Source organism: Perissodus microlepis, chromosome 6 (genome assembly GCF_051167445.1).
Source record: "Perissodus microlepis isolate ML-2025 ecotype Zambia chromosome 6, ASM5116744v1, whole genome shotgun sequence".
Lineage (NCBI taxonomy): Eukaryota > Metazoa > Chordata > Actinopteri > Cichliformes > Cichlidae > Perissodus > Perissodus microlepis.
The window spans coordinates 21,671,286-21,696,456 of NC_140466.1; the positions used below are offsets into that span (position 1 = coordinate 21,671,286).

At 39.7% G+C, this 25,171-nt stretch overlaps 3 protein-coding genes and 1 non-coding gene across 4 annotated transcripts in view; 2 read left to right on the forward strand and 2 right to left on the reverse strand.

Moving 5' to 3' along the window:
* Nucleotides 1–230: 230 nt before the first annotated feature.
* On the reverse strand, nt 231–10,710 carry LOC146385621 (WD40 repeat-containing protein SMU1-like). Its single transcript, XM_084931427.1, has 12 exons — nt 10,470–10,710; nt 9,205–9,415; nt 8,974–9,126; nt 8,777–8,893; nt 7,593–7,715; nt 6,164–6,283; nt 5,922–6,038; nt 5,652–5,779; nt 4,296–4,422; nt 3,989–4,150; nt 3,037–3,186; nt 231–1,328 (listed from the first exon to the last, which is right to left on the reverse strand). Exons 1-12 carry the CDS (start codon nt 10,493–10,495, stop codon nt 1,230–1,232), a joined length of 1,533 nt encoding a protein of 510 aa, XP_084787553.1. The 5' UTR covers nt 10,496–10,710; the 3' UTR covers nt 231–1,229.
* Nucleotides 10,711–11,550: 840 nt separating this feature from the next.
* On the forward strand, nt 11,551–11,632 carry trnas-cga (transfer RNA serine (anticodon CGA)). The gene has a single exon. It is a non-coding gene; the product is annotated as a tRNA-Ser (tRNA).
* Nucleotides 11,633–11,905: 273 nt separating this feature from the next.
* On the forward strand, nt 11,906–14,477 carry LOC146385623 (perilipin-2-like). The gene is made up of 6 exons (XM_084930005.1): nt 11,906–12,049; nt 12,217–12,421; nt 13,183–13,265; nt 13,373–13,586; nt 13,673–13,806; nt 14,082–14,477. The coding sequence occupies exons 1-6, from the start codon at nt 12,026–12,028 to the stop codon at nt 14,343–14,345; spliced, it is 924 nt and encodes a 307-aa protein (XP_084786131.1). The 5' UTR covers nt 11,906–12,025; the 3' UTR covers nt 14,346–14,477.
* Nucleotides 14,478–18,053: 3,576 nt separating this feature from the next.
* Nucleotides 18,054–25,171, reverse strand: part of rps6 (ribosomal protein S6) — a 7,610-nt gene continuing 492 nt past the window's right edge. The window contains exons 2-6 of the mRNA XM_084931428.1: nt 24,861–24,992; nt 24,289–24,499; nt 19,976–20,122; nt 18,635–18,792; nt 18,054–18,182 (exon numbers count right to left, since the gene is read on the reverse strand). Of these exons, the coding sequence (XP_084787554.1) occupies nt 18,087–18,182; nt 18,635–18,792; nt 19,976–20,122; nt 24,289–24,499; nt 24,861–24,992 (744 nt within the window). The 3' untranslated portion in view covers nt 18,054–18,086. The remainder of the gene's footprint in view (nt 18,183–18,634; nt 18,793–19,975; nt 20,123–24,288; nt 24,500–24,860; nt 24,993–25,171) is intronic.

Genomic DNA, 25,171 nt, shown 5'->3' on the forward strand with positions numbered 1-25,171 from the left:
ATACTTTGTAATACAACTTACAAACCCGTTGGGTTCGACAACCAATCCTGTTACTTCCAGTTTTATTAATTCTTCCACATCTGGAAACTTGTTAGTGCCGAGCAGCAAAAGATTCAAATTGACTGTCCTTTAAAAAAAAAAAAAAATGTTGCAGATACAGTACTTGGATAAATTGGCACATCGGGAAAAAATCTAGCACTAAAGCGTATTATTATGAAATAACACAAACACCAGGTTTTTAATTTTATTATCATTTGTCATGTGGTTGGAGATGTTATGTACAGCATAATGAATATACCAAAAATAAATAATTCAGTTGCTAAACAATATCTCGCAGTGATAAATGACGACAGTACCAGGTAGTACGAACAGTTACTGCTAAAGGAAGTCTGTTGCAGGTACATGTACCCTATCTATGCACAGGAACATCAGACACAGGACAATAAATGTGTAAAATACATTTGTTGTTTACGCACAGGATACAGAATGTGTCACTGGAGCTCTGTACAGGGTTATCAGTCATCATGCATATTTTAAAGGACTACAAAAATTACTGTAGGCAGTGCACTGAGGTAGCATGCAGGGAACGCAGAGAACAAATAAATCATGACAGAATCGTTATTTGGATAAAATCTAAAAATTAAGAATAAAAAAACATTATTATAAACCAAAGCAAATCAATCATATACCTGATATTGTTTGTTTATGCCCAAACAAGAGGCGATTTCTATTATAAGTATTTTCACAACAGTTCACCATCATGCATTTTCATGTCTAATAAAGACAGAAGAGATGAAAATGGGGATTCAAACTGGTGAAGTTGGATTCATGAGGAAGAAGGTGTAAGGTATGGAGGACCTAAACAGCGTTGCAAATGCTAATGAATTACAAATAAATTACTCAAAATCAAAATATGGAAGGAAAAAACATGTTTAAAGTGCAGCTACTTTAGATTATTTTTTTGTTGAGAATTTGCTGACTTAAAGAAAACATGAATATTGGCATTCTTACCTTAAATTTTCCACAAGGAATTAAAAAAAAAAGAAACCAACATACAGAATCCTTTAAAGTGGGGGGAAAAACTTTGATTGGTAAATTTATTTATAATTTAAAGGTGGTTTTTCATATTCATTGATTGTTTTTTCAAAGCATTTTCATGGCACAAATAGATTTTAATACACCATGTCAACAGCTGTGTAGGTCCTCCACAATATAATGCAGGTGACACTTCAAGGCTTCCATAGCCTCAGCAGACCGTCTTCACTGTACGTGGCAATCAGATTCTCATGTGGGTGGTGAGTGATGCCAATTACGTCTTTCTCGTGAACCTGTGAGTGCAGGGAAGACAGATCAGCACACATTCTCCATCACCCATCAGTTGCTCCCACCCACCCCTTACCCTGTTATTGTTACTCAGCAGCAGTGACATAGCTAAACAATAACAACACTTAAAAAAAACTGCTGCGAAGATCGTGGAAATCATTTACAGTAATATAATGTCACTTTGATGCTACAGCTGGGCAATTTTACACATTACTAGGTGATTTCTAGACATCAGTGTGCCAGGCCTGGTTGGAAACTAACAGAGATTTTGTGTATTAAGGTAAGATTGTGTGTTTAGACTGTGATTGATATGGATGTGTAATGGGTTTTTTCCTCTAGTGGATTGCCTAGGAACACCTTTAAAGTTTAGCCAGCATGGTGATTTATTACATCTGGCCAGCATTCACCTTAGACTAGTTGTGAAAATCCATTTCTCTAAATGTGCAGTAAGAAGAGTAAGTAATATGCAACAGAGCTGAATGCTTGTAACACCTCAAGAAAGGCAAAAAATAATTGTTAACAACTTGCAACAAGATGCACTGGCAAAGATGTGCAGCTATATTTTACGGTGATAAACTGTTTTAGGAGGTCACAGTAGAAACACTGAAATAACAGTGATAACTGGTTGAGACCAACAGCTGACAGTAGAGCAGGGCGATATGACCAAAAATATTTATCACGATATACATTTGAAAATTTGCGATAACGATATAACTGAGCCACCATCAATGTATTTTCACTTAAACAAGCAGCTGTTTTTTATGTGCATTAAAGTTATATAAAAATGTAACAGTGCAAATGCAAATTCCTTGCTGACAGTTTAACCAAAAGGCATTTCCAGTGGAAACTGGCCGACATATCCTCAGCATAACCATGTATAATATCCACAAAACTTAAAAAGAGGCTATACACACAATACGGTAATATTATGTTGAAGCACAGTACGTATCACTCCGCGAGGCTCCTGCCTACGATAGCCATAATGCACCGACAATCCATCAAGCGGTGCGGGTTCGTAGCTTAGCAAAGTCGTACTGAAACATTTGACAGATTTTCGAGCACCGTGTACGACATAAAATCGTTTCGAAGTCAGTAAACACAACCAGAATTCATACATAAGGCACACGGGATTATAAGGGGCACTGTCGATTTTCAGAAAAATCAAAGGATTGATTTTAAGTGTGCCGTATTTTCCAAAAAACACGGTAATAACGACGGCCCGCTAGCATGCTCTACCAAAAATAGTTCTTTGTTGTGTATCTGACGGACGAAAGCCAAACCAGTTCCACACCACTGAAGTTGCAGCATTTTTACAAACCAATTCTGATTCATCCATTTCATTCAATGTTCCGCTTTCACCCTTCTCATTCTCCGTCGCCGCCATGTGCGTATGAAAACAAAGGCACTGCACATGCGCGTTTTACCCATATTCTATGGCGATATTTCATTTTCTTATCGTTGCCCAACATTATACCGGTATTACCGTGAAAGGTATGATATGGCCCAGCCCTAGCTGACAGTATGCAGTAAAGCTCATTTTCTACACAGCATGTTTTGGACAGTAAGTAAATAAAAGTTTCAAGCTGCCAAATGTACTTTTTTGTAACCTAACATGGAAGCTTATTAGAGTGTAGACGAAAAACACTAGCAGCCCAAATTTTAATAGATGCAAAACAGTTTTAATAATAAGTGAATATTAGCAGCAGCACTTACAGTCAGCGTTTTCTCCAGCCTTCCTGTTGTATAGCTGAAGCAGTAGAGCACTAAGTCCTCCCCCACACAGTAAATCCACTCCCCGCGGGGTGACAGGGTGCAACACACAAAGTCTGCTCCTTTTCTGTCTGAACTGAAGGTCTTCACAGTCTGAGGAGATGAGAGAGAGAGAGAGAGAGAGAGAGAGATGTTAAGCTTCCACAAATATATTCAAGTGTGAATCTAAAACACCAACAAAAGGTTGAGATAAACAATACATTGTAAGTAACTTTGAAAATGCATCGTCTTTTCAGTTAAAAGAACCATTTGGGGGTGATTGTTTTGGGGGGAACAAAACAATCACCTTCAACTTTACCTTCAATTCAGATTTGCTCATTCATTTTAAGGAGCTATTATGCAGGTTTTGTTACATTTTGACAAAGACTAAAGAGTTTTTCTTGCATTTCCTGTCATAGACTAGTGGATTTGTCCACTAGCGATGTTATTCACTTTTTGCAAACTACTTTTCTGAAGTCTTCAATTGAGTGTGTAAGCCATCATCTGCTGTTTTGTAGTATATTTTACTGCTAAAAGTACCACAAATTACAAAATGAGATGTATTTGAAGCAAACTTAAAACTGCTAACGAAGATCATAAACGGATTAGGAAAGTGTTTACTGAGACCGAATAAGTCACCCCACACTGGCCATTAGAGAAAATGTAGGTTTATGACATCTCCACAGAGGAGCAGCATTTTTGTACTGTAAGTCAAACAACTATTGATAAGTCATCACCTTTAGTCATACAATATTTTTTTTACAATTTTTCTGATGACTAATTGAAAATTAATTAGTAGATGAAACAGTAATAATAACACTGTGTAATGCAGCTGTAATTGCATTAATAATAGCATAGCAAAGTCTCGTTCTTTAGATTTAAATGAGGTTCTATGAGAAGAGTAAGTTGCTCTCACCTGGCCACGCATGCTCATGACGACCACAGCGTTGGAGTGGTTACAAACCACAAAGTGCTCTGGATTTTGGGGGAGAGGGATCACGTTGTTGACGGGGACATCCAGTGTCCTCGACAGACATTTAAAAGTGTGGATGCACTCACAGGATTTTGTGTTCCAAATCTGAACAATACAGGAGAAAAATCTCAGATTTTAGAGTAGCTCAGCACTTTCTCAGCTGTCGTGTGTAATGACACCAATCAGAACAGATCTGAATGACTTTCTAGAGTCTTCTGATATGGCGCCACGCTGTTAATGCAAATTGTACCTTCACAGTGCCATCTGATGAGGCGCTGATGATGTGAAATCCATCTTGAGTGAAGAACACATCGTTTACGAATGACGAATGGCCATTTAACTCCCTTAGCGTCTTGCCTGACTTCAGCTCATGGACTCTGGAGATGACATTGTTGAGGAATTGATTGAGATAAAGGACACTGAAATGAATTAAAAGGGCAGTGCTGAGTCATTTTAACAATCCCCTCTTCAACTCAAAGAGGGGATTTTACTCGACAGTGGATGAAATGTGCCACTGAGCTGCTGATGTGCTATTTTTAGCTCCTCTGTGTGGCTGGGTGCAGATTTACTTAAACCGTGACAAAACGCCTAATGCCTACTGATTCGCTTCCTGTCCTGCAGGACGATATATCATTTGTAAACAATCCACCCCGCGTGTGGAATTTCAAGCAGAGGAACACGTTGCAGCTTTGTGCCTGAGCACATGGTTCCTCGGCTACACCCACACAGCACATGTGCTTCCAACACTGCGGAGAGGCTCAGCCCACACCCCCAGGAGTCAGAAATAACATTCAGCTCCACAACGGTGACGGGGATTCAGTGCGTGCATGAGGGTGGGAGCGAAAGGAAGACATCTTTGTGCTTCGTAGGCACTGCGTATTTACAGGTGCACAATGTATGTGAACAACTGGCATCTTGCACTTTTAGTTGAGCATGTTTTTTTATGGCTTTTGGGGGGAAAAGTATGATTTTGCAGCTAAAGTGGAAAAATGCAGAGTCACTGTAGGCACAATTTCCAAAATGTGCTCTAGCAGACAGTTTAGAAAGCATTAAAGGATTTAAACTGCCAAATCTACTTTTCAGTTTTTTGCTAATCAGCTGTGGGATGTAGAAAGAGACCGCTGCTTTCCTCCTGCTGAAGTGACGCATGTGTGCACCTTCAAAACTTTTGTGAATCATGTCTGAGGGCAGTCAGATCTCTCGCTTGCCTCCCACGGTAGACGAGGCAACTCTTGCCACAAGGCTCTCAATTTAAATGGTTTCCTCTTTGCTTTTGATATGTCTCTAAATGTTTTTTTTGTTAATGAGAACAGATTTTCTTTTTCATTTCATTTTTAAATTAGTACAATTTTAAGCTATTTGTGTGGAGGGCTTTACATCAACCACAAATATATTTTTAAATGTGAATATATTACTTATGTGAATACAGTCAGTGTTAACCCTGCAAATTTAAACTTGTAATTTTAACAATGTTACATGTAAGTTATGTTAATAATGTAATAAAATATAAACACACACAAATTCTCTACATTATGTTGTGCAAGAGGAATAGCTGCAGTCTGCAGCGTGTTCACTACACAGAAACCACGACAACATCGAATCCCACCTGATGGTGTGGTCGAAGGAGGCACTGAGGATCTGGTTGCCGTCTTTGGAAAAGCCCAGACAAGCCACGCCTTTGTTGTGAGCATGCTCAAACCTACGCATACACAAGCCGCTCTGGATCTTCCACACCTTCCCCAACAACACACACACATTTCAAAAGAAAAATCAAAAAATAGATTACGTCAGCAATATATTCATAAATCGTATGGATACAGTTATTGATCGTTTATTTTATCTGGAAAGTACACACACAAATATGAACCCATCCAACCTTTATTTTGCCATTCTGAGCTCCAGTAGCCAGTAGATCTGTATCCTGACTGAAGCACATGCACAGCACAGCATCATCCATCATCATGAAGCTGTCTTGGGCCTGATATTTTAAATCCTGGTTCATTCATTCAGCAATGAAAACACAAAATTAGGAAAATGTGGTATTACACAGTATGTAGGAGGCGATGTGTTTAAAATAAATCTTAGTATTTTTAGTTTCCTGATTTGAAATATATTCACCTTGCTAATTTTTCCACTGTTGAAGTTCCAGACCTCAATAAAGCCATCTACTGACCCCGTAATTAAATACTTTCCATCGGGTGAGAAACGGGCACATTCCACGTGTGACCGCCGCCCAAACTGCACACACAGAAAAGTTTATTAATGCTTGCAGCACATGTGCTTTCCTGTTTGATTTGCAGCCTGAGATTCACGCTCAGACAAGGAAATAAGGCACTAATTAATATTAGGAGACTCCAGGGAGACGTAAAGTTTTTCAATAGCCTGCTGTTGTGTGGGCTGACTATTCTCACTTAATGACCTTGGGCAGAGAATAAGCATGGATGAGCAACTCAGGCTGCTCCATCTGGATAGAAGTGATGAGAGCACAGCTAGAGACTAGATGAAGTGCCTTCAGGTGCACAAAGTAATTAGTTTGCAGTGTTTTTGTGTGTATGTATTGGGATAATAACTAAGGAAATAACAACCTCTTCTTTAACCTTCAAATGATGGACAATAATTTGTACAGTTATGATATATTCAATCATACAAATGTGTCCTGTTATTCATTTTTCTGCCTACTTCTCCAACCACTTGTTGTGAAGCTGTTTTTTTTTTTTATTATAGGTGTTAATTTTGTTTGAATTCTCCATTTTTAATCAGTATATTGTAATGTTTTGCAGTGAAAGATCCAATTCAGTTAGTACACGTTGTTTAACAACAGCCAAATAGACAAGTAGGTTTCAGGGATATTTGGACAATGTTTGTAGGCTTGTTGCCCAGATAATATATTGCCGGAGGCAATCTTTGTGTGGATAAACAGCTGCGTGCAGAGGCAGGTGCACTTTCATGTAGTACATCCCTTCTAAACCAACCAAGCATAAAGATCTGGTGAAGCTGTGATGCCAAAATTCCTTTGGAATGGATGATTAGGAGTAATGAGTTTTGCTGTCTTTTAGAATTCTGAAAAAAGTCACATTTCTGGCAAAATCAGTCAGTATTCTGAAAAAAGAATTCAGTTTTTGAGAACAATTTGAAATTATAAGAGGAAAGTCTGTATTTTGATTTTAAAAAAGTCAGAATTTGGGTGCAGTGGGGGTTTCAGAATTCTGAGAAAAAAGTCCAAATTATGATTTCCCCCCCCCCCCGAATTAAAAAAAGCCATGACCTCATGTATTTTTTTTCCAGTGGCCCTAATCAACTTCCATGATTTTTGCCTAGAAAATACTGAAAATTGTCACTAATTATATTATAACATGTTAGAGTATCTGCACATAAAGGAAACAGTGTCAGAATGATAAACACAAAAAAGAGCCATAAAAAAGTTCTCCTGTATAAAATGTAACAGTGTGATAAATCACCCCAATGGATCATTTAGTTGTTAAAATAAATTTGGTCACTTGAGTGCTCTGCTAGAAAACAAAATCATTTTCCAAGTGCCATTACAGACCTTGATGTGGCGGTACAGCTGGTTTGGAAAGGTCTCTTTCTCCACATATTTCTCTTTGCAGGCAGATGTATCAATGGTCATATCAGGGGAGAGGTGATCTGTATACTGCTGTAGTTTCATAGACTGCAAGACGGTGAAAAAGAGTCAGCAGAAAAAATAAAACAGTGAAAATCTCAATAAAATCAAGAATACTAAGAACTACCAAATTATTTTTTTTATTTTCATGCTGTGTCCAATAATGTAATGCAACTTCTGGCAGCAAGAACACAAGTTTCCCACTTTGAAATATTGTCCAAGTCCAGTTTCTTTCTTGTTTTTTCCCTTATTTTTAACATGACTGTTATTAGCCTCCTGGATTAGACAAGTTATAACTTAAAGTGAATGGAGGCTATTCAGAACTTTGCTGTAGCTGGCAGCACTTGTGTAACAGCTCACTAACAAAAATAGCATCTTGCACAGGAGTATGTACAGTACAGTATGTCTCTGAGAATGTAGAAACTCAGTCTTGAGAAACTCACTATGTTGCCACGTCAATCACTCAAATTAAAGAATATAACCGAGCTTGTTAACATGTCAGGGATGAAATTGCTAAAGAAAATGTAAAAGAAAAAAAATGTTAAATATAAATACAAATGAGGGTCTTGCTCTTGTTTTACGACTGGTGTACTGTCCTTTTGTTGTTGTTTTTGTAGCTTACCTGCATCCTTTAAACTTTAAATCTCTCAAAAAATGGTTTCAAATTTACATTACTTTTTGACTAAATGTGCAGAATTTGGAGGTATAAAAACGTTAATACATTTTTCAGTATTTCACACGGAAAGAACTCTGTTAAAGGTCCTGATCAGAAGACACAAAAGTGTGTGTGTGATCTATTTCACCTGGAAAGCAAACAGCCCAGTGACTGTTATGTTTTACTGGGATTTAACCAAAACTGTCTGTTTAAAGTGAAATTCTGTGTCCAAGTAAGACACTCAGAAAGTTGGAAGGACTGCAGAAAAGTGTTTGTTGCCCTCAGGAAACCCTAATTAAAGTGGTGCTGTTGTATAAAAAAATACATAAAACTGAGGTATTTGTTTGGTATCTTTGACAAACTATCGCACAGTGTTGTCTCCATCGATTAAGAAGTGTTACTTGCCCTGTAATTAGAGCGGGTTTTTCAGAAGGATATCGATCAGTGCACTTACACCAACTTGTTCCAGGAGTCCTACGAGGCGGGAGGGGGGCACCACGCTGACCTCCCTCACCAGAGCCTCAGCTATGGCTCTGCGCCGCTTCTCCTTGCTGCTTCCTTTTGGGTACGCCTGCAGTGGGATTGAAAGGATGTTAGCTATACCTATGAAGCGCTCTCTGACGCAGCTGTCCGAGCACTTTGCTTTCTTACCTCACGAGGGTCAAAGTAGGAACAGGTTAGCAGGTTCTCCAGGTGGCCGTACCTTTCTGGCTGGGTCTGCTTCAACATGATCATCGGGTCGGTTTGCCTGAGGAGCGAGCGAGCTGCGCCCACCTCCCTCATTTCAATGAGCTCCATAACAACCTGTTGAAGAGAACGTGATGAATTACAAATAAACAAATGAAGCCAAGGAAAGCATTAGCTGAACATCCAAAGACTTACCTGCTCATAAAGGTCAATAAGTATGTTGTCAGGCAACTTGAGAGATTCAATAGCCAGCAGGACAGAGTCCCAGTGACCCTTGTTTATATCTGCAATAAAGCTTTCGATGCTTTCCACTGTGTTGAGGGAGACGGTGGTTTCCTCCTGTAATGTGGTCAGCGTCCGGTAGAGGTTGTTCTCTTTGAGGTACTGCATTATCAGGCGGATCACACTACGGAGACAAAGGGGAAATGTTCAACAATATCTGATTTGGGATGGTGCCACACGTGGGCACAGCCTTAAAAGGAAAAGGTCGCAGCACAAAAGGCCTGTCTCATGTGGACTTTCGTTCCACTTTAGAGCCACCTGCTGGGCATAAAGCTGTCCTATCCACAATCAGAATCAGGATATTTGATCAATCCCAGAGGAAACTGTGTGGTCACAGTTGCTCCAAGACAGTAAGAACAGTAACTAAGTAAACTAAATTAAATAATACAATATACAACAAAGCTACAAAACAAATATACTAACTACAAATAACTCTAATTATAAATATGCCAGTATATTACAAATTTAAATTTATACAATTGACAGTCAAGGTGCCCCTTTTATCTTCCTCTCTGCTGGACGTTCATTTTTATGGTTTCACGTGCACCAGTGGCACCTGCAGATTAAACGAACCTAACCCACTGATTCTACGAGCCAGTGCTTTTGTACTAAATTAACTCCACTTTAAGCAACACAAAAATTTGACATTCCTGCAGTTGTCTATTCCTGCACTCCCCACAGGAATGACTAACCACCACCAACAACAACAACAACAACAAAAAGCACACCCACGCCTTTACCAGGGGGGCGGAGATTGTCTTAGATCAACAGGCACATGTGGAGGAAGGAGCCCCTGACTGCAAAACAGTCCGAACCCCCCCCTCACACACACACACGCACACAGCACGACTACAACCATTTGAGCAGCCTCACGTGTCAAATTAACCATACTGGTCGCATTAAACTGGGTATCAATAACACCGGAGGTTTCACAGCAGACAGGACAGCAAAAAACCGCAGTTTCGAACACAAACTCTAAAGGCTCCGTTTACGCGGCTTATTTTAAAGGGGGAAATAAGCAACGATCCCACACACAGACGCAAAGATATGTCACCTAATAAGCGATGGAGCGCATGACAGCAGATCAACCTTATTATTTTCTCTTAAAGTCAAACAGGTGGTACAGTCCGATCACTTTTTTGTGCACACAAACAAAGGCAAACAGAGAGCGCACTTACTCCGCGGGCTCCATCTCCACAGCCATAATGATGCTGATGTTGTCTCTCTGCTGCTGCAGCACCGGACTGACTGTTGTGACGGCTCAGCTCTCCTCTCTAAGCCACGTGAAAGCCGTGTGCTGAGGACCACCCACTCCACGTGCTTCTCCTGTGTCTCCCAGTATTTTATTTTATTATTATTTATTTATTTTTGCGTTAGGGTAGGCACCATTCCCAAACACTGTGATACACCGCCCCCCCCCCCCAACTCCTACGGAGGGAGTGTGGTTTTTTTGGGGGGGGGGGGGGACTGAAAAAAAAAACGGTTTTTTCCTGTCGCGTGCAGGAGACGCGTCTGCCGCAGCCACAGCAGCAGCAGCAGCAGCGCTACAGACAGAACCTCGTGGCTCAGAGCGTGCTCCTCTGTGGGGGCCAAAACATCACTCTTCATCACTCTGGCCGTCCTCTAACGAAAACCGCCTTTTTGTCCTCAACTCATCGGTATGCGCGCACAGACCTGAGTGCGCATACGAGCATCTTTACAGTACCAGTCCCCGTAGAGCACACGCGGTGATTAACTTGCCTTCCCTATAATTAGGCGCTACGATTACAAAGCTTTTCCCTGGCAGTGGGTGTAAATCAGCCGCGACATTTGCTTTGTTTAAACGTTTAGTTTTTTACAGCCTGCTTTTCGGCATATAGGCACACATTGCACAGATCTGCGAAACAAACCCGTCGGAAAGCCTCGTTAATCCATAATTGGGTGTTTACCCTCATTAATTCTGCGGCGCATTGGGAAAACTAACCTCCCAGAGCTCGATTATCAAACAAGCAATCTGTGGCAGCTCACACGTAAAGAAAAATACCTAATTCTTCTCACATTTACGTAATATTGTAAGTATTTAGGCCTTTATTTCACTCTCTTATTTTGACAGCAGGCCTGTGTGAGGTGATTAAAGCAATAAATGAATCCCATAATATGATTATTGGCTAATATTTAGAGTTAGGTATGAACATGCGGCTACTGCTGACTCCCGTTGTCTGCCCCATGTGGCATTCTTCTTCTTCCTGTTTAATTGGTTGACGTTTTTGCTGACACATAGCTGTGATGGCCGAGTGGTTAAGGCGTTGGACTCGAAATCCAATGGGGTTTCCCCGCGCAGGTTCAAATCCTGCTCACAGCGTTAGGGTCCTCCACCGGACAGGTGAAGTATTGCAACGTCACCCTTTAATGTCGGAGATCAATAAAAAAAAAAAGCCTCTGTATTATTATTCTCTGTAACAACATTAATTAAAAGTCCTGCGGGTGATTCTCACAATTGTGGAGCTTACGCCAGTATGACTATTGTGAGCAGACGTTTAATTTGTGACCTTATTCTTGCTATGAAATCACGCGAGATTACAAGGAGAGTTAAGAACAGGTGGGCCACTAATTGACTCTCCCACGCTATTTGAGCGGAGGTTTTCGCCCTGGTTGCTTTATTTCATTTTAGCCTTTACATTGAATATGTGAAGTTTCCGAAAAAGATTTACATTTTAAATTGTTTTTGTTCTTGTTTTCTCAAAGTGTACAAAAGATGACTGTAAACAACAACAACCAGGTGAGTACAATCAAACACCCTAAGTCCCTTAGTCCTATACTTTTACCGAAACACCAAATGTTTTTTATGCTCATTTGGCATTTAAACGCGAAAGAAATGAAAACACTTCTTTCACCATGGCTTTCACACCAACTTGGCTTTCCAACGCTCTGCTGTCTCTTTTGCAGAAAGCACCCAGTGCAGCTGCCAGGCTGGCGAATCTGCCCGTCGTTCGTTCGGCTTGTGCCAGACTATCGGTCTTGTACACGGGCACAAAATCCAGGCATCCCGGCCTGAAGTCTGCGTGTGAAGTGCTGGAGAGCAGCGTGACAGCTGTAGGCAGAGCAGCCTGTTACAGAGCGTCACCTGTCATTGTTAAACTGGAGCCCCAGAGTAAGTAGCTACTGTTAGGACTCTTCCATAAAGATGTAGGAAATGACATTAGAGCATCTGGTTTTCTCCATCTTTCAACTACCTTAATCTGTACAGAAACTGGTGTAAACACCCAGATCCTTCTACAATGCAAAGGGTTTTTGTGAACATTTTAAAAACAGTTTTATTCGGATTTTCTCGCACAACGAGCTGTCTAAAGTCGGGTTTGGAGTTGGAGAAGTTTTAACCAGCACTCACTGCCACTTTATTAAGTACTGCTGTGGCCCAGCTGCTTCAAGGTCCAAGGTAGTGTATTTCAGATGATCGTTTGCATAGTTTGATTGTAACAAGTGGTTATTTGTGTTACTGTCCTCTTCCTGTGGCATTAACAAGGCATTTTCATCCAGAGTTGTTTCTTTTTTCTATTCACTGTTGTGTGGGGGAAAATCCCAGTAGTTCAGCAGTTTCTGAAATACTCAGACCAGCCCGCCAGGCACTACCATCATGCCATGTTCAAAGTAATTTCAATCATCTTTTGTGCTGGGTTTGAACTTCAGCAGATCGTACTGACATCCCTACATGCCTGAATTTATTGTTTTGCTGCCATGTTGGGCTGATTAGGTATTTGTTTACAAGCAGTTGAACAGGTTAACCTGACAGATTGCAGCATCAGGATACAGTGCATTACATTAGAGATGAGACTGAAATGACATTTTTCATTGACCATCAGGTCAAAGTTGCTTTTTGGATAAACACCAACACTATTCATGGGTATGTTTCAGTTTCCTATGCAAATGATGTTGCCTGCAAGAGTCTCGACTGGCTGGAGGCTTCATTCTCTGTAATTGTGTCATCCACAGAACAGGTAACATTTCCTTTCCTCGTTTAAGTCCTTATAACTCACAACAGGTCTATAAAGTCTGGAATAATAAATAAAATATTTTATGTTGTGATTTAATTTTCTTTGCTCAGATTGTTATCCCTGCCAAAACCAAAATGAATGAGATTCAGGCTGGGATGAGCATTGCAGTCAATCAAACCATTGACTGGGTGATGAGGAGGATGAATGATGGCATTAACCGATCACCTCTGAAGAGGGTTGTTGGTGTGACAACTGTGGGACTGGACACAGCTCTGAGCTTGTCAGAGGCTCTGGTGGACCAAATGCTTCCCCCAACACAAGAAGGTAACCTAAAATTCATTTATTAGCTTTCTGTGTGATTTTTGCTATTTGGTTCGATTTAGATGCCTTTCTTTTCTTTGTATCTCTAGAAGAAGCTCGCTTGATGCAAGGTTTTGAAGTGGTCATGCTCAGGGGCCGTTACCCTGAGCGACTGTGCTCACTCACTGCTAAAATGTGTAGAAGGCTTTACCATGAAGCTGGGTCCAAGATTCAAGCTGTTCAGGTGTGCTGTGAGCTGTTCTTGATGTGTTTAGCACAGAAAATGTATATAAAACATTAACCTAAGTATCTGTACCTCCCACTCTGCATGTATGTTTTTACTTCCCAATGTCTCCAAAGTGCTTGCTCATAGGGGGTTGTCTGATTGTTAGGGTTTTCTCTCTATTATTGTAGGGCCTTTACCTTACAATATAAAGTGCCTTGAGGCGACTGTTATTGTGATGTGGCTCTGTACAAATAAAATCGAATATAACTTGTTGAAATTTGTTTTTTACTCAGGAGGTAATGAGGAGTTCACCTGGGCCTTCAGCTCTGGTTCAGAACTTGCAGACCAGCTGGCTGAGTTTCCAACGGCTGCCTCAGTACCTGCAAAATCAGGCGTTCTCTGGGTTTTTCTTCATCATTCAGATGTACAACTTAAACTCCTTGCCAACCCAGAAGAATCAATCTAATCAAGGCAGAGGTTATCTTCGTACCTCCATGCCTCAAAGGGGTGTAGCCCAGAAGGGGAGGGCTACCAAGAGGTCTGGATTTGACAGCTAATGTAACATTAAGTAATGCATGCGTCATTGATGTCATTTACTGTAACTTTTTGATATATGTGAGCTGAATTTGTCATCTTACTGGTCTAAAATAAATATATGCAGATTCATAGACTTTGATCTTGTCCTTTCAGTTGGATAGCTGCTCTGCAAACAATCACTCAGTGGCAGCTTCTCCAGTTGCTAAGCTTATAAATGACTCTGTTCTTGGCATTTAATGTGCTTATAAACTAAGGCACCTTAATTGGCACAGACTGAGACCATAATTAACTGGAGGACATCCTCCCAAAGCCCTGTTCATACAAACCAGCTGACTGAAGTTTGTTATTATGGCTGCACGCAATAGTCCTTATATACTCATGTAGTCTGTTATTTCTGCTGCTGTTCTGTCTGGTAACAGTCTTTGGGTTTCAGTAGGGATGCATCCATAGACTGGCACACTTGTTTTAGCCCATATCTGACAATTCCAGCTTTTTATTTTAGCAAGTTATGACACTTGCTGTGTCACTTCACATTTTCTCTTGTGCAATATTTTTTTTTTTTTAAAAAAACAAATAGCTGGCAACCCCCCCCCCCCCCCCCCTTTCTCAAAACATACTGAAGTTTCATTTTCTTTGTAGTTTTGATGATGATCACCAAAATCTGCAAAATGTTTTGACAGTGTGTAACTTTTACTGATGGACATAGTGTTAGACATACTAACCTCATTTGACTATATTGAAAAGCTTTCCTTCACATACACTGAATAAAACCAGACTCCAGAAAAGAGTGTCTCCTGCAGAGCCAGTGAAAATGTGGAACAGTTGGGAAGGAATATGAATTGTGTGCAGAACACAACATCGCAGCATGTGCAAATGTACTAAGCCAGGCATAGACATTAAATCTGTTGTCTATGCCTATACTCATTAAAGAGATGTAAAATAAACTACACACTAAAAGTGATTGTGAGCAACAATAATGATGATACTGTTGTTGTTTACTGACACCTCTCAGCATTTGGCTGATTGGGTTTTTTTTTTCTGTCCCTCTCTGCTACACATTTACTTTTTATCTGGTCTGCGTGTCTGATAATACTGCTATCCTGTCAAAAGAGAAGGGCTACATGGCCGCTTCTTTACTCGCCATGGAGACTGGAGAGGCAGGAAGTAGTCTGTGATGAGTCGTGCCAGGCTCAGGTCCTTTGGGGTGTGGAGAACCTTACATGTCACAGTGATGGCGTGTGCAATCTTTTGTTTGTGTCCACTGTAGAGGTGGTAACACGGAGAGACAAAAAGCAGTTTTAATAGAAGGTGAAGAAGGCCAGCTCTCCCCCTACACCCATAGAGGAGTTTAGTGAGAGGAGGATGTTAGCCAAGCACATGTCCATTATGGACAGTACCGCTCACCCACTGCATGAAACTGTAGAGCAGGGGTGGGCAACTCCAGGCCTCGAGGGCCGGTGTCCTGCAGGTTTTAGATGTGTCCTTGAACCAACACAGCTGATTTAAATGGCTAAATTAGCTCCTCTACATGTCCTGAAGTTCTCCAGAGGCCTGGTAACGAACTAATCATGTGATTCAGGTGTGTTGACCCAAGGTGAGATCTAAAACCTGCAGGACACCGGCCCTCAAGGCCTGGAATTGCCCACCCCTGCCGTAGAGGCTGGGAGCAGATCCTTCAGCATTACTGTCCTTCATCCAGACTGTATGTATGTATTATCAGTCCCACTGAACTTTATGTGCACAGAGAAAAAAAATCATCATAACTGGATTTTTCCCCAGTGAGAGATTAATAAAGTCTACATCATGTCGTAAGTGACAATTTAGCACATGACCCAGTTTAATCATTGAAGAGGTTAAACTTTTTCTACCCAGCATGAAACAAAACATTACTGGCAGTAACATTACTTATTTTGATCCAGCTTGCTAAAACACAAGACAGCGTTGCAGACAGCCTAATTTCAATCCAGCCCCTACACACCTTTACCCTGTTTGCAGGCAGTCTCTAGTGGGGGTAGGGTATGAAGCCCTCCACCACAGTGAGCCTGCATCAGTGTAAACTTTACCCACAGTCAATGAGGATTCAGCACTGACACACACACTGCAGATATTCTGAAAATATTGTTTATTCATTTGAGATTCTTAAGTTTAGATATTTAAGATACATAATTCTTCCCCTGATTTACAGAATATGAGCTTTCAGTATTCATTCAGATGTGTTCTAGTTCTAATTTTTCTTTTATTATTAGACAGTTTTTCTTATGTAACTTTTCAAGATGTTCAGTATCTTGAATATCTGAGAAAAATATTAGAGATTTGCAGACATTCAGAAGTAGGTTCTTCATTGCGAGGATCAAACAATGATGAAGGTTCTTCATTTGGAAGAACATCTGACATTGGCAGACTTGAAGATCTTATATATGTGGTTCTTTGCTACATCGGAAACTGTCTTGAGCAGCACTGGTGCAAAGTTTGCAATGTTGTTAAGTAGATTTTCTTGAGGATATTTCCCTCTGATTTCTGTCAGGATGCTCTGGACTGTCATCTCCGATGGAGCGGAAGAAGACAGCCTGAAATTTCCATCACTGTGAGTTTTGGAGACGCAAAAGTGGCCTTGGTAACACTTTTTGGAGAGTATGCTCAAACTCTGGGAGGCCATGTTCAAGACCAGTGGGGTCAGGAGTAAATTGGATTTAGTCACAGTCTGTGGCAAATAAATTCAACTTACCACCAGAAAAAGACAGAAATGGTAGTAATACTTTTTAAAAACACCTAATGACCCAAATCAGGTCACTTAGGTACCTGCTTAACTTCAACTTAAAGTGGGTCACGAAATGGCCTCTGTGCGATGAAGTATTAAGTTCTAATAGTGACTAGCAGAAAACCACCACACTCACACTGAAAATAGGATACACAAGATTTGGTTTTCCTCCAAAGCCGACTAGAGGCAGAAGACATTTCTGTCCTGCAATCCAAGGCCCAAAGCCACCACATTCAGAACTGTTAGTCTCGTCAGGCCTCGTGTTGTTAGGGAGTGGGTTTCCACACCAGATCCTAGGACTTAAATTTCTCAAGCTCTTCCTCTCGAAGTTTTGAGCAATTTCCTCTCATTGGTTACCTCCTTTTTTGTTTCGGCAGTTGTCAAGCAATGATGGTGCATTACTACCACCAACTGGCTTGGGGTGTGGACAATTCACTCACAGCAAATAATACTATTGCAGTACAGTATAATAGCAACCACTAAACTGAGGCTGTATCATGCACGACTGTAGGCTCAGTGTAGACCAATTTCTAATTTCCACAAAGTTCATTCATCAAACTTTAAGCATGGTGAACTCTTCTCCCCATAGTTGTCACCCTGCTAAATCAAGGCCTTGATAGTTGTTTGATCTCCAGTGAGGACAGTAACACAAATAACCACAGTGTTTGATCTCCAGTGTCTACTTTTCTAAATTGTTCCATTTAAATTGTTTCGTACTTTCATATACTTTTGTTAATACTTCTGTGTAGTTTCCTTGAATAAAAAACAAAACAGGCATTTATACATTTGACTTCCATATAGTCTAACTCAAGAGTTAAAACTCTTCAGGCCAGATTATCCACCACTAACTTAAATTTCTTGTTGCATCCGCATGCATGTAGGTACACAAGGGACTGACAACAATAGTCTAATGCGTCACTTCATAAGCGGATATCTGGAAGAGAAAATAAGTGACAACTGCACAACACCGTTTCAGCAAAACATGACTTTATTTGATTCCATTTTACTTCTGGCTGGACTCTGACTTGGATGTGGATGCCCTCAGAGAGGAAAGACGGCGCCTCTTGGCAATCTGTTCCTGGCGCTTCTCCTTGGCCTCCTGTTTACAAGAACAAATGTGTGTCAAACAGTTTCCACATGTCCTACTTTATGTCTCTTTAACATTTCACCATCACGTACTCGAATGTTTTTCAGAGGCAAACCGTAATCTGCTGAATGCCATTACAGCTATATCATGTAAGGCAACTCAAAATGATAACGATAAAAAACACAATCCTATACTTTAAATTTCAAGTGAATAAAGATTCAATCATAACTTAAAGTGTATTAAGGAAATTTATTACAATATGTCGTTAAGGCACAATGTAGCTGATGTAATACAGCCACTCCAACACTAGTGGAAATATCACACCTGCCAGAAATTATTTGTCACATTATATTCATTGATCTAAACCACTAGAACATTTTTTTGTGTTCAGCTACACGACAAAAGCAGAGTAGTGTGATCTTTGATGCTGGTTAAGGATAATTAAGGCCTAGATTAACACATACCTTCATCCTCTTGGCCAGCAGCTTTGCATACTCTGAGGCCTCCTCCTTGTTCTTCTGGGTGCGCTGTCTCTTCAGTGCGATGCGGCGGCGCTTGTGCTGCAGCACACGAGGAGTCACCAGTCTCTGGATCTTGGGAGCCTTAGTTCTGGGCTTCTTACCTACCAAAGCGAGAGGATTGAAAGAGTCAGTGCTGACACAGTTCAAGGTCAAGTGTGGTAATGAGAAAGAAGCTTAATGTACCTAATTTCTATGTCTGTACACACAACTCGTACTGTACTACCTCAAAGGAAGCACATTCCTTACTTTCCAACTGTACAAAAAACAGTAACTTTGATCTGTCTGCATGCTGGCACCCTGCATTAATCAAAGCCTTGCTGATGATTCATTACTAGGCAGAACACAATTCACACAAACAGCACACCTGGGAGTTACCTGCAGTCTCCACTTCTGCTGAATCAAGTTTATCATCATAAAATTCATTTTTCAGCTTGTTCCTGATCTCAGCTCTTTTACCCCAAATTTGAATAACCATGTGCTCATCAAGAAGACTATATTTAACGGCACTCTCTTTTTAGTGATGAGTTTAAATGGCTTTACCACAAACACAATCTTACAAGCACAGACATCACACAAACTCCAGAACAAACAAATGCTTACACAAGGAAATTAATGTTTATTACTTCTTTACATACACTGGTCAGAATCCATACAGAAACTTCCACAACTCAGTTTTAATCTGCCTCACGCTTATTACATACAACACGTCTATCTTCTTCATCTCACCAAGGTTGTGTTTACATAATGGAGTCCTAAAAAAGTCTACAGATGCACTCACTGGCAGATGAGCATCAAAGATCTGTTTTTATAACTGTTCCCGCTCTTAAACTTCAAAAAAAGGAAGGAATTAAAAAGGACCTCCCACTGCACAACTGTCGAGTTTGTCCAGAGTTAAACCAACTCTACAAGAGCCAAAGTGGGAAAAGAAAGCACTTACACCTCCAAAAATCCCAGAAAACAAGACATTGTACTGACCACCCTAGTTAAACCCCACCTCCATAAATTTTAGTCAAAAGACATTTATGTAGGACCTTAAGCCCACTTTTAGTTTATTCTGAATGCTACAGTAATCGCCAATATAGACGTGCCGTTGCGATTTTCTGGAAAACCTTTAACATTCAAGATGTGCTCCATACTATCATTATCATTAGACTGGTCAATATTTACACACAGTCAGCATTATAGTGCCACCTGCTGCTCTGGCATGCTTCTGACAGCGCTTTACATCATAATTTTGTTTCCACATGGAGGGAGACATTTCTCAAAATGAAAAAAGGGTCTTACCTTCTTTAGTCAGGGGTCTCCTCACAACATACTGCCTAACATCATCCTCCTTGGACAAGTTGAAGAGCTTGCGGATCTTGCTGGCCCTCTTGGGACCAAGGCGGCGAGGGACAGTGCTGTCGGTCAGCCCGGGAATGTCCTTCTCACCTGTGAGTAACAAAGACAAGGATGGTCAATCAAGTCTGAAGAATTCTTAAAAGTATTTCTAGCACCAACAGAACAGGATTGTAACAGTCCTAAATACTACGAGTGTCAAATGGCTGAACTTACTATCCAGTTCACCGTTTAACAAACTAATACTTGAAAAGCAGTGAAGCTTAGTTTTAACAGAACGAGAGAAAAGCCACAACAATTTGGGCAGTGTTGAGGCATAAAATGCTCAAAGTAAACACGTCAGATTTTCCTACCATGTACCAGAATTTGGGTGTCTTAGCAGTTACAGGAAGATATGAGGTTTTATAGAAATAAATGACAAATGATTTGTCCACCAATACAGAAGAACAGAGACAGCAAACCTCGTCAGTCAGATTATGGAAAACCCTCCTAGCCAAATTTAATGAAGCTTAATGTAGCATCGGTGAAAAAAAACAACCCACTTAAATTGATTGATTGATTGATTGATTGAATCTTTATTTTGAACATGTTGAAAAAGTACAACAAAATAGAATTAAAAGAGACAAATGAACAAAGCAAAACAAAAGGAAAACGAGCAACCACAACTCCAAATAACGTTCATGTTCAAAAAGGAGCAGGAAGAAGCATAAGCTTATTTAATCCCACCCCTTTTCCACTATCTAGTATCAATAGAATACCTCCTTGCAATTACATTATATGTTATGTGTAATTTTTTTTTTTTTAATATATATATACATATATGTTTCTATCTATCCATACATACGTATATACACATACGCACATATACACATTTTCAATAACCCCATTAACACCTCAAGGATACACAACCTACAAATATATATATATACCCATACCAGCATACCCGTGCACCCGCACACACATGAAAATGTTAGACAAGAACACCCTATCAAATCTCTACCTTTTCCCTGTACCCTGTAAAAACCATATCCTTAAACCGCTTTTTAAACTGCGCCATGCTTGGACATTGCTTCATATCTTTACTTAGTCTGTTCCACAGCTTCACTCCACACACAGAGATGCAAAAACTTTTTAATGTTGTACGGATACGAGGATGTTTTAAATTTAATTCCCCCCTCAAATTGTATCCCCGTTCCCTTTTAGAAAACATTTTTAGAATATTGTCAGGAAGCAGGTTATTTATTGCTTTATATATAATTTGTGCAGTGAGAAAATGAACCAGATCTGTGAATTTTAGAATTTTTGATTTTAAGAATAGTGGATTTGTATGATCTCTGTAACCAGTTTTATGGATTATCCTTATGGCCCTTTTTTGTAATATAAAGATTGATGATAGCGAACATTTGTAAGTATTGCCCCAAACCTCTGCACAGTAATTCAAATACGGTGCAATCAGGGAACAATAGAGAATGTGGAGTGATTTGTGGTCCAGAATGTGTTTTACTTTACTCAAGATTGAGACACTTCTTGAAATTTTGTTATGTATATGATTTATATGAGACTTCCAGTTTAATTTATCATCTATAATCACACCAAGAAACTTATGTTCAAGTACTCTTTCAATTTCCACACCATCTAAATGAATCTGCACTTGTGCATTTCTAAGGGAATTCCCAAATAAGATAATTTTAGTTTTACTTAGATTTAGCGATAGTTTGTTCCTGTTAAACCATTTTTTAATTTTGCACATTTCTGAAGTAATTGTATCCAGCAGCTCCTTTAGATTCCCCCCAGAACAAAAAATATTTGTGTCATCTGCAAATAATACTAATTTTAATATATCAGATGCCTTACAAATATCATTTATATAAATAATAAATAATTTTGGACCCAGTACAGAGCCTTGTGGAACACCACAAGCAATGTCCAAGCATGATGAGGAATGGACACCCAGCTTCACAAATTGTTTCCTGTCACTTAAATAATTTTTCACCCATTGCAGTACAACCCCCCTGATCCCGTACCGTTCCAGTTTATTAATTAATATGTCATGATTGATTGTGTCGAATGCTTTCTTGAGATCCAGAAATACTCCAGCTGCATACTGTTTCTGATCTATAGCATTTGTAATCTCCTCAATTGATTCGATTAATGCCAGAGATGTTGATCTTTTTGATCTGAATCCATATTGACTGTCAGAGAGTAATTTATATTTATCTAAGAATTTGTCTAATCGTTTATTAAACAGGTTTTCTAGGATTTTGGAGAATTGTGGTAGTAAAGAAACAGGCCTGTAATTTGTGAAGTGGCGTCTATCCCCGGTTTTATACAGCGGCACAACTTTAGCTATTTTCATTTTGTTTGGCACTTTTCCCGTCTGAAATGATAAGTTGCAAATATATGTTAGAGGTCCTACAATTCCTTCAATGACCTTCTTGACGATTTTCATGTCAATATCATTACAATCAGTAGATGTTTTATATTTACACATGTGTACAATGTCAGTTATTTCTTTTTCCTCCACTGATGTGAGGAACATTGAGTTAGGGTTCCTATCAATCAGGTTTTCACTACAGTCTACTGATGGCAGTGACTCAGGAATTTGTTCTGCCAGTTTTGGTCCAATATTTACAAAATAATGATTAAAGCTGTTGACCTTATCAGCAGTGTTTTCCATAATATTACCATTGTCGATAAAGTATTGAGGATAACTTTGTTGTCCAGAATTATTTTTAATGATACCGTTTAAAACATCCCATATTCCCTTCATATTATGTTTATTGTTGTTCAATATTTTACTATAATACTCCTTTCTACATACACGTATAATATTGGTCAACTTATTTTTGTATTTTTTATATTTATTTTCAGCATCTTTTGTTCTTTGTTTTAGGAATTCCCTATAGAGTGTATTTTTCTTTTTACATGCATTTTGTAAACCCTTAGTGATCCATGGTCTATCTGAATATTTGTGCTTTCTGTTGTATTTTATTGTTGGACAGTTTTTATCGTACAACTCCATGAATATTCTTAAAAATATGCCATATGCAATATCAATATCAGCTTCTTTGTACACATTGTCCCAGTCCTGATTTAATAGATCGTTCTTAAGTGCATTCATAGTTTCTTCTGTCCTTACACGTCTGTATCTCAGTTGTTCTTCATGCTGATTTTTCTTATAATTAGTGTCATAAACTGCAAAAACTGGTAGGTGATCACTGATGTCATTAATTAATATTCCGCTCACAATGTTGTTTTCCATATTGTTAGTGAAAATATTGTCAAGTAAGGTGGCACAATGTAGTGTAATTCTGCTAGGCCTGGTTATTTTAGGATGTAAACTCAAACTGTACATAGTGTTTAGGAATTCGTCGGTCATTTTATGCTTTTTCGGATTCAACAGGTCAATATTAAAATCACCACAGATAAACATAACTTTTTGATTTGTTTTAGAGAATATTTCCTCTATGAAGTCATTAAATACTTGAATACTAGAGCCAGGTGTTCTATATATACAGCTAATTATTACATTTTTCTCTTTTTCCTTATAAATTTCAATTGTTATACATTCTAGTAAATTATCAATTACAGTTGTCATACTTTCTACCACCTTGTAGTTTAGGTTTTTATCCACATAAACAGCTACTCCCCCTCCACTCTTGTTCCTTCTATTTAAATTGAATTACTTTAAAATGATCACTTGAAGTTTATGCATTTGTTTAGTTTTGTCTTGTCTTCTGAGCATCACACCAAACCAAAAGTTAACTTTTGGTTAAAGAGTTAAAGAGGTTAAAGAGGCTCAAATAGATAAAGCTTAAAATACTATATCTGTATATGTTCTCAGTCATCAAGGTCATGGTAGTCTAAGAAGCTTGGAAAGGAAGTGACAGGAGTTCTTTATGCTTCACCTCATCCAAGATGCTTGTAGTTCTGCATTTTAAGAAACCTCTTTAAGTCAAGTCGCTTTCTTTCCAAGCTTTTTAAGCTTTAAAAATACAAGTTTCATTTTTACCATATTATTATGGCAGCAGTTAAAACAATGGGAGAGCATTGCAGTTCAACCATCCACTGTTACTAGGACTGGTCGCATCTGGTGAGCAGCTTCACAGTTACTCTGGCAACACACACTGTCCCCCCTTAATGAATACAGGAAAATCCAAAAGGGTCTGCTGGCGTGCCATCATGCATCATTTACACGCGACTCCAAAGAGATAATCAAAATTATGTGACATATAATGCGCGCACACTAAGCATGTTACCTTTCTTGACGATGACCAAGTTGAGAACGCTGAGGTTGGCATCAACAATGCAGCCACGCACAGACTTGCGCTTGCGTTCACCAGTCCTGCGGGGACGGTAGCAGGAGTGGCCCTTGCTGAGGAGCAGGCGCACACGGCCGGTGGTCAGCACACCTTGCTTCATGGGGAAACCCTGCTTGTCGTTTCCTCCGCTGATGCGCACTACATAGCCCTGCAAAAGCATAGATATGTTGCTTCACATCCTTTCTAGGAATTTCATTTCATAGCAAATCTGCCAGGATGATTAAGGTCAAATTCTCACTGACTACACAAGCAAACTACACTTTTGGCAGGGTCATATCTTGCTTTTCTTTCCACATAATCACTCACATATAATCCAAGTTAACTTCATTAAAAATTGAGGGAGCACAGCTGTTTCAATCAGCCATGGTTATATGGGCTGGTTGCATCTGAAAGCAGCTCCACTGTTCCTCTGGCAACACGCCGTCCCCCCTTAACGACTACGGGTCAGTCAGAAAGGGTCTGCTGGTGTGCCACGCCACGTACTTACCACACATCACACAAAAACTCACCTTCCACTCATCTCCCAGAGGGTCAGCAGACACCTCAGTGGCCATTCGCTTCTCATAGAAGGTACGCAGCTTTCGCTCATCATCAACTTCAAGCAGCTTCTGGCAGCCAGTAGCGGGAAATGAGATGTTCAGCTGAAAAAGAGGAGCAATTACCACGTTACTGGATGTGCACACAGGTAACAGCGAGTCAAGGTGCATCTGAATGTTGCGAACTGAGCTGCTAAAGCTTTTAATTATTTTAATGTCGCTAAAAACAAACAAACAAAAACATTGCTGACGAGAAGCAGCGGTTACCGACATCGTGAGCCTGT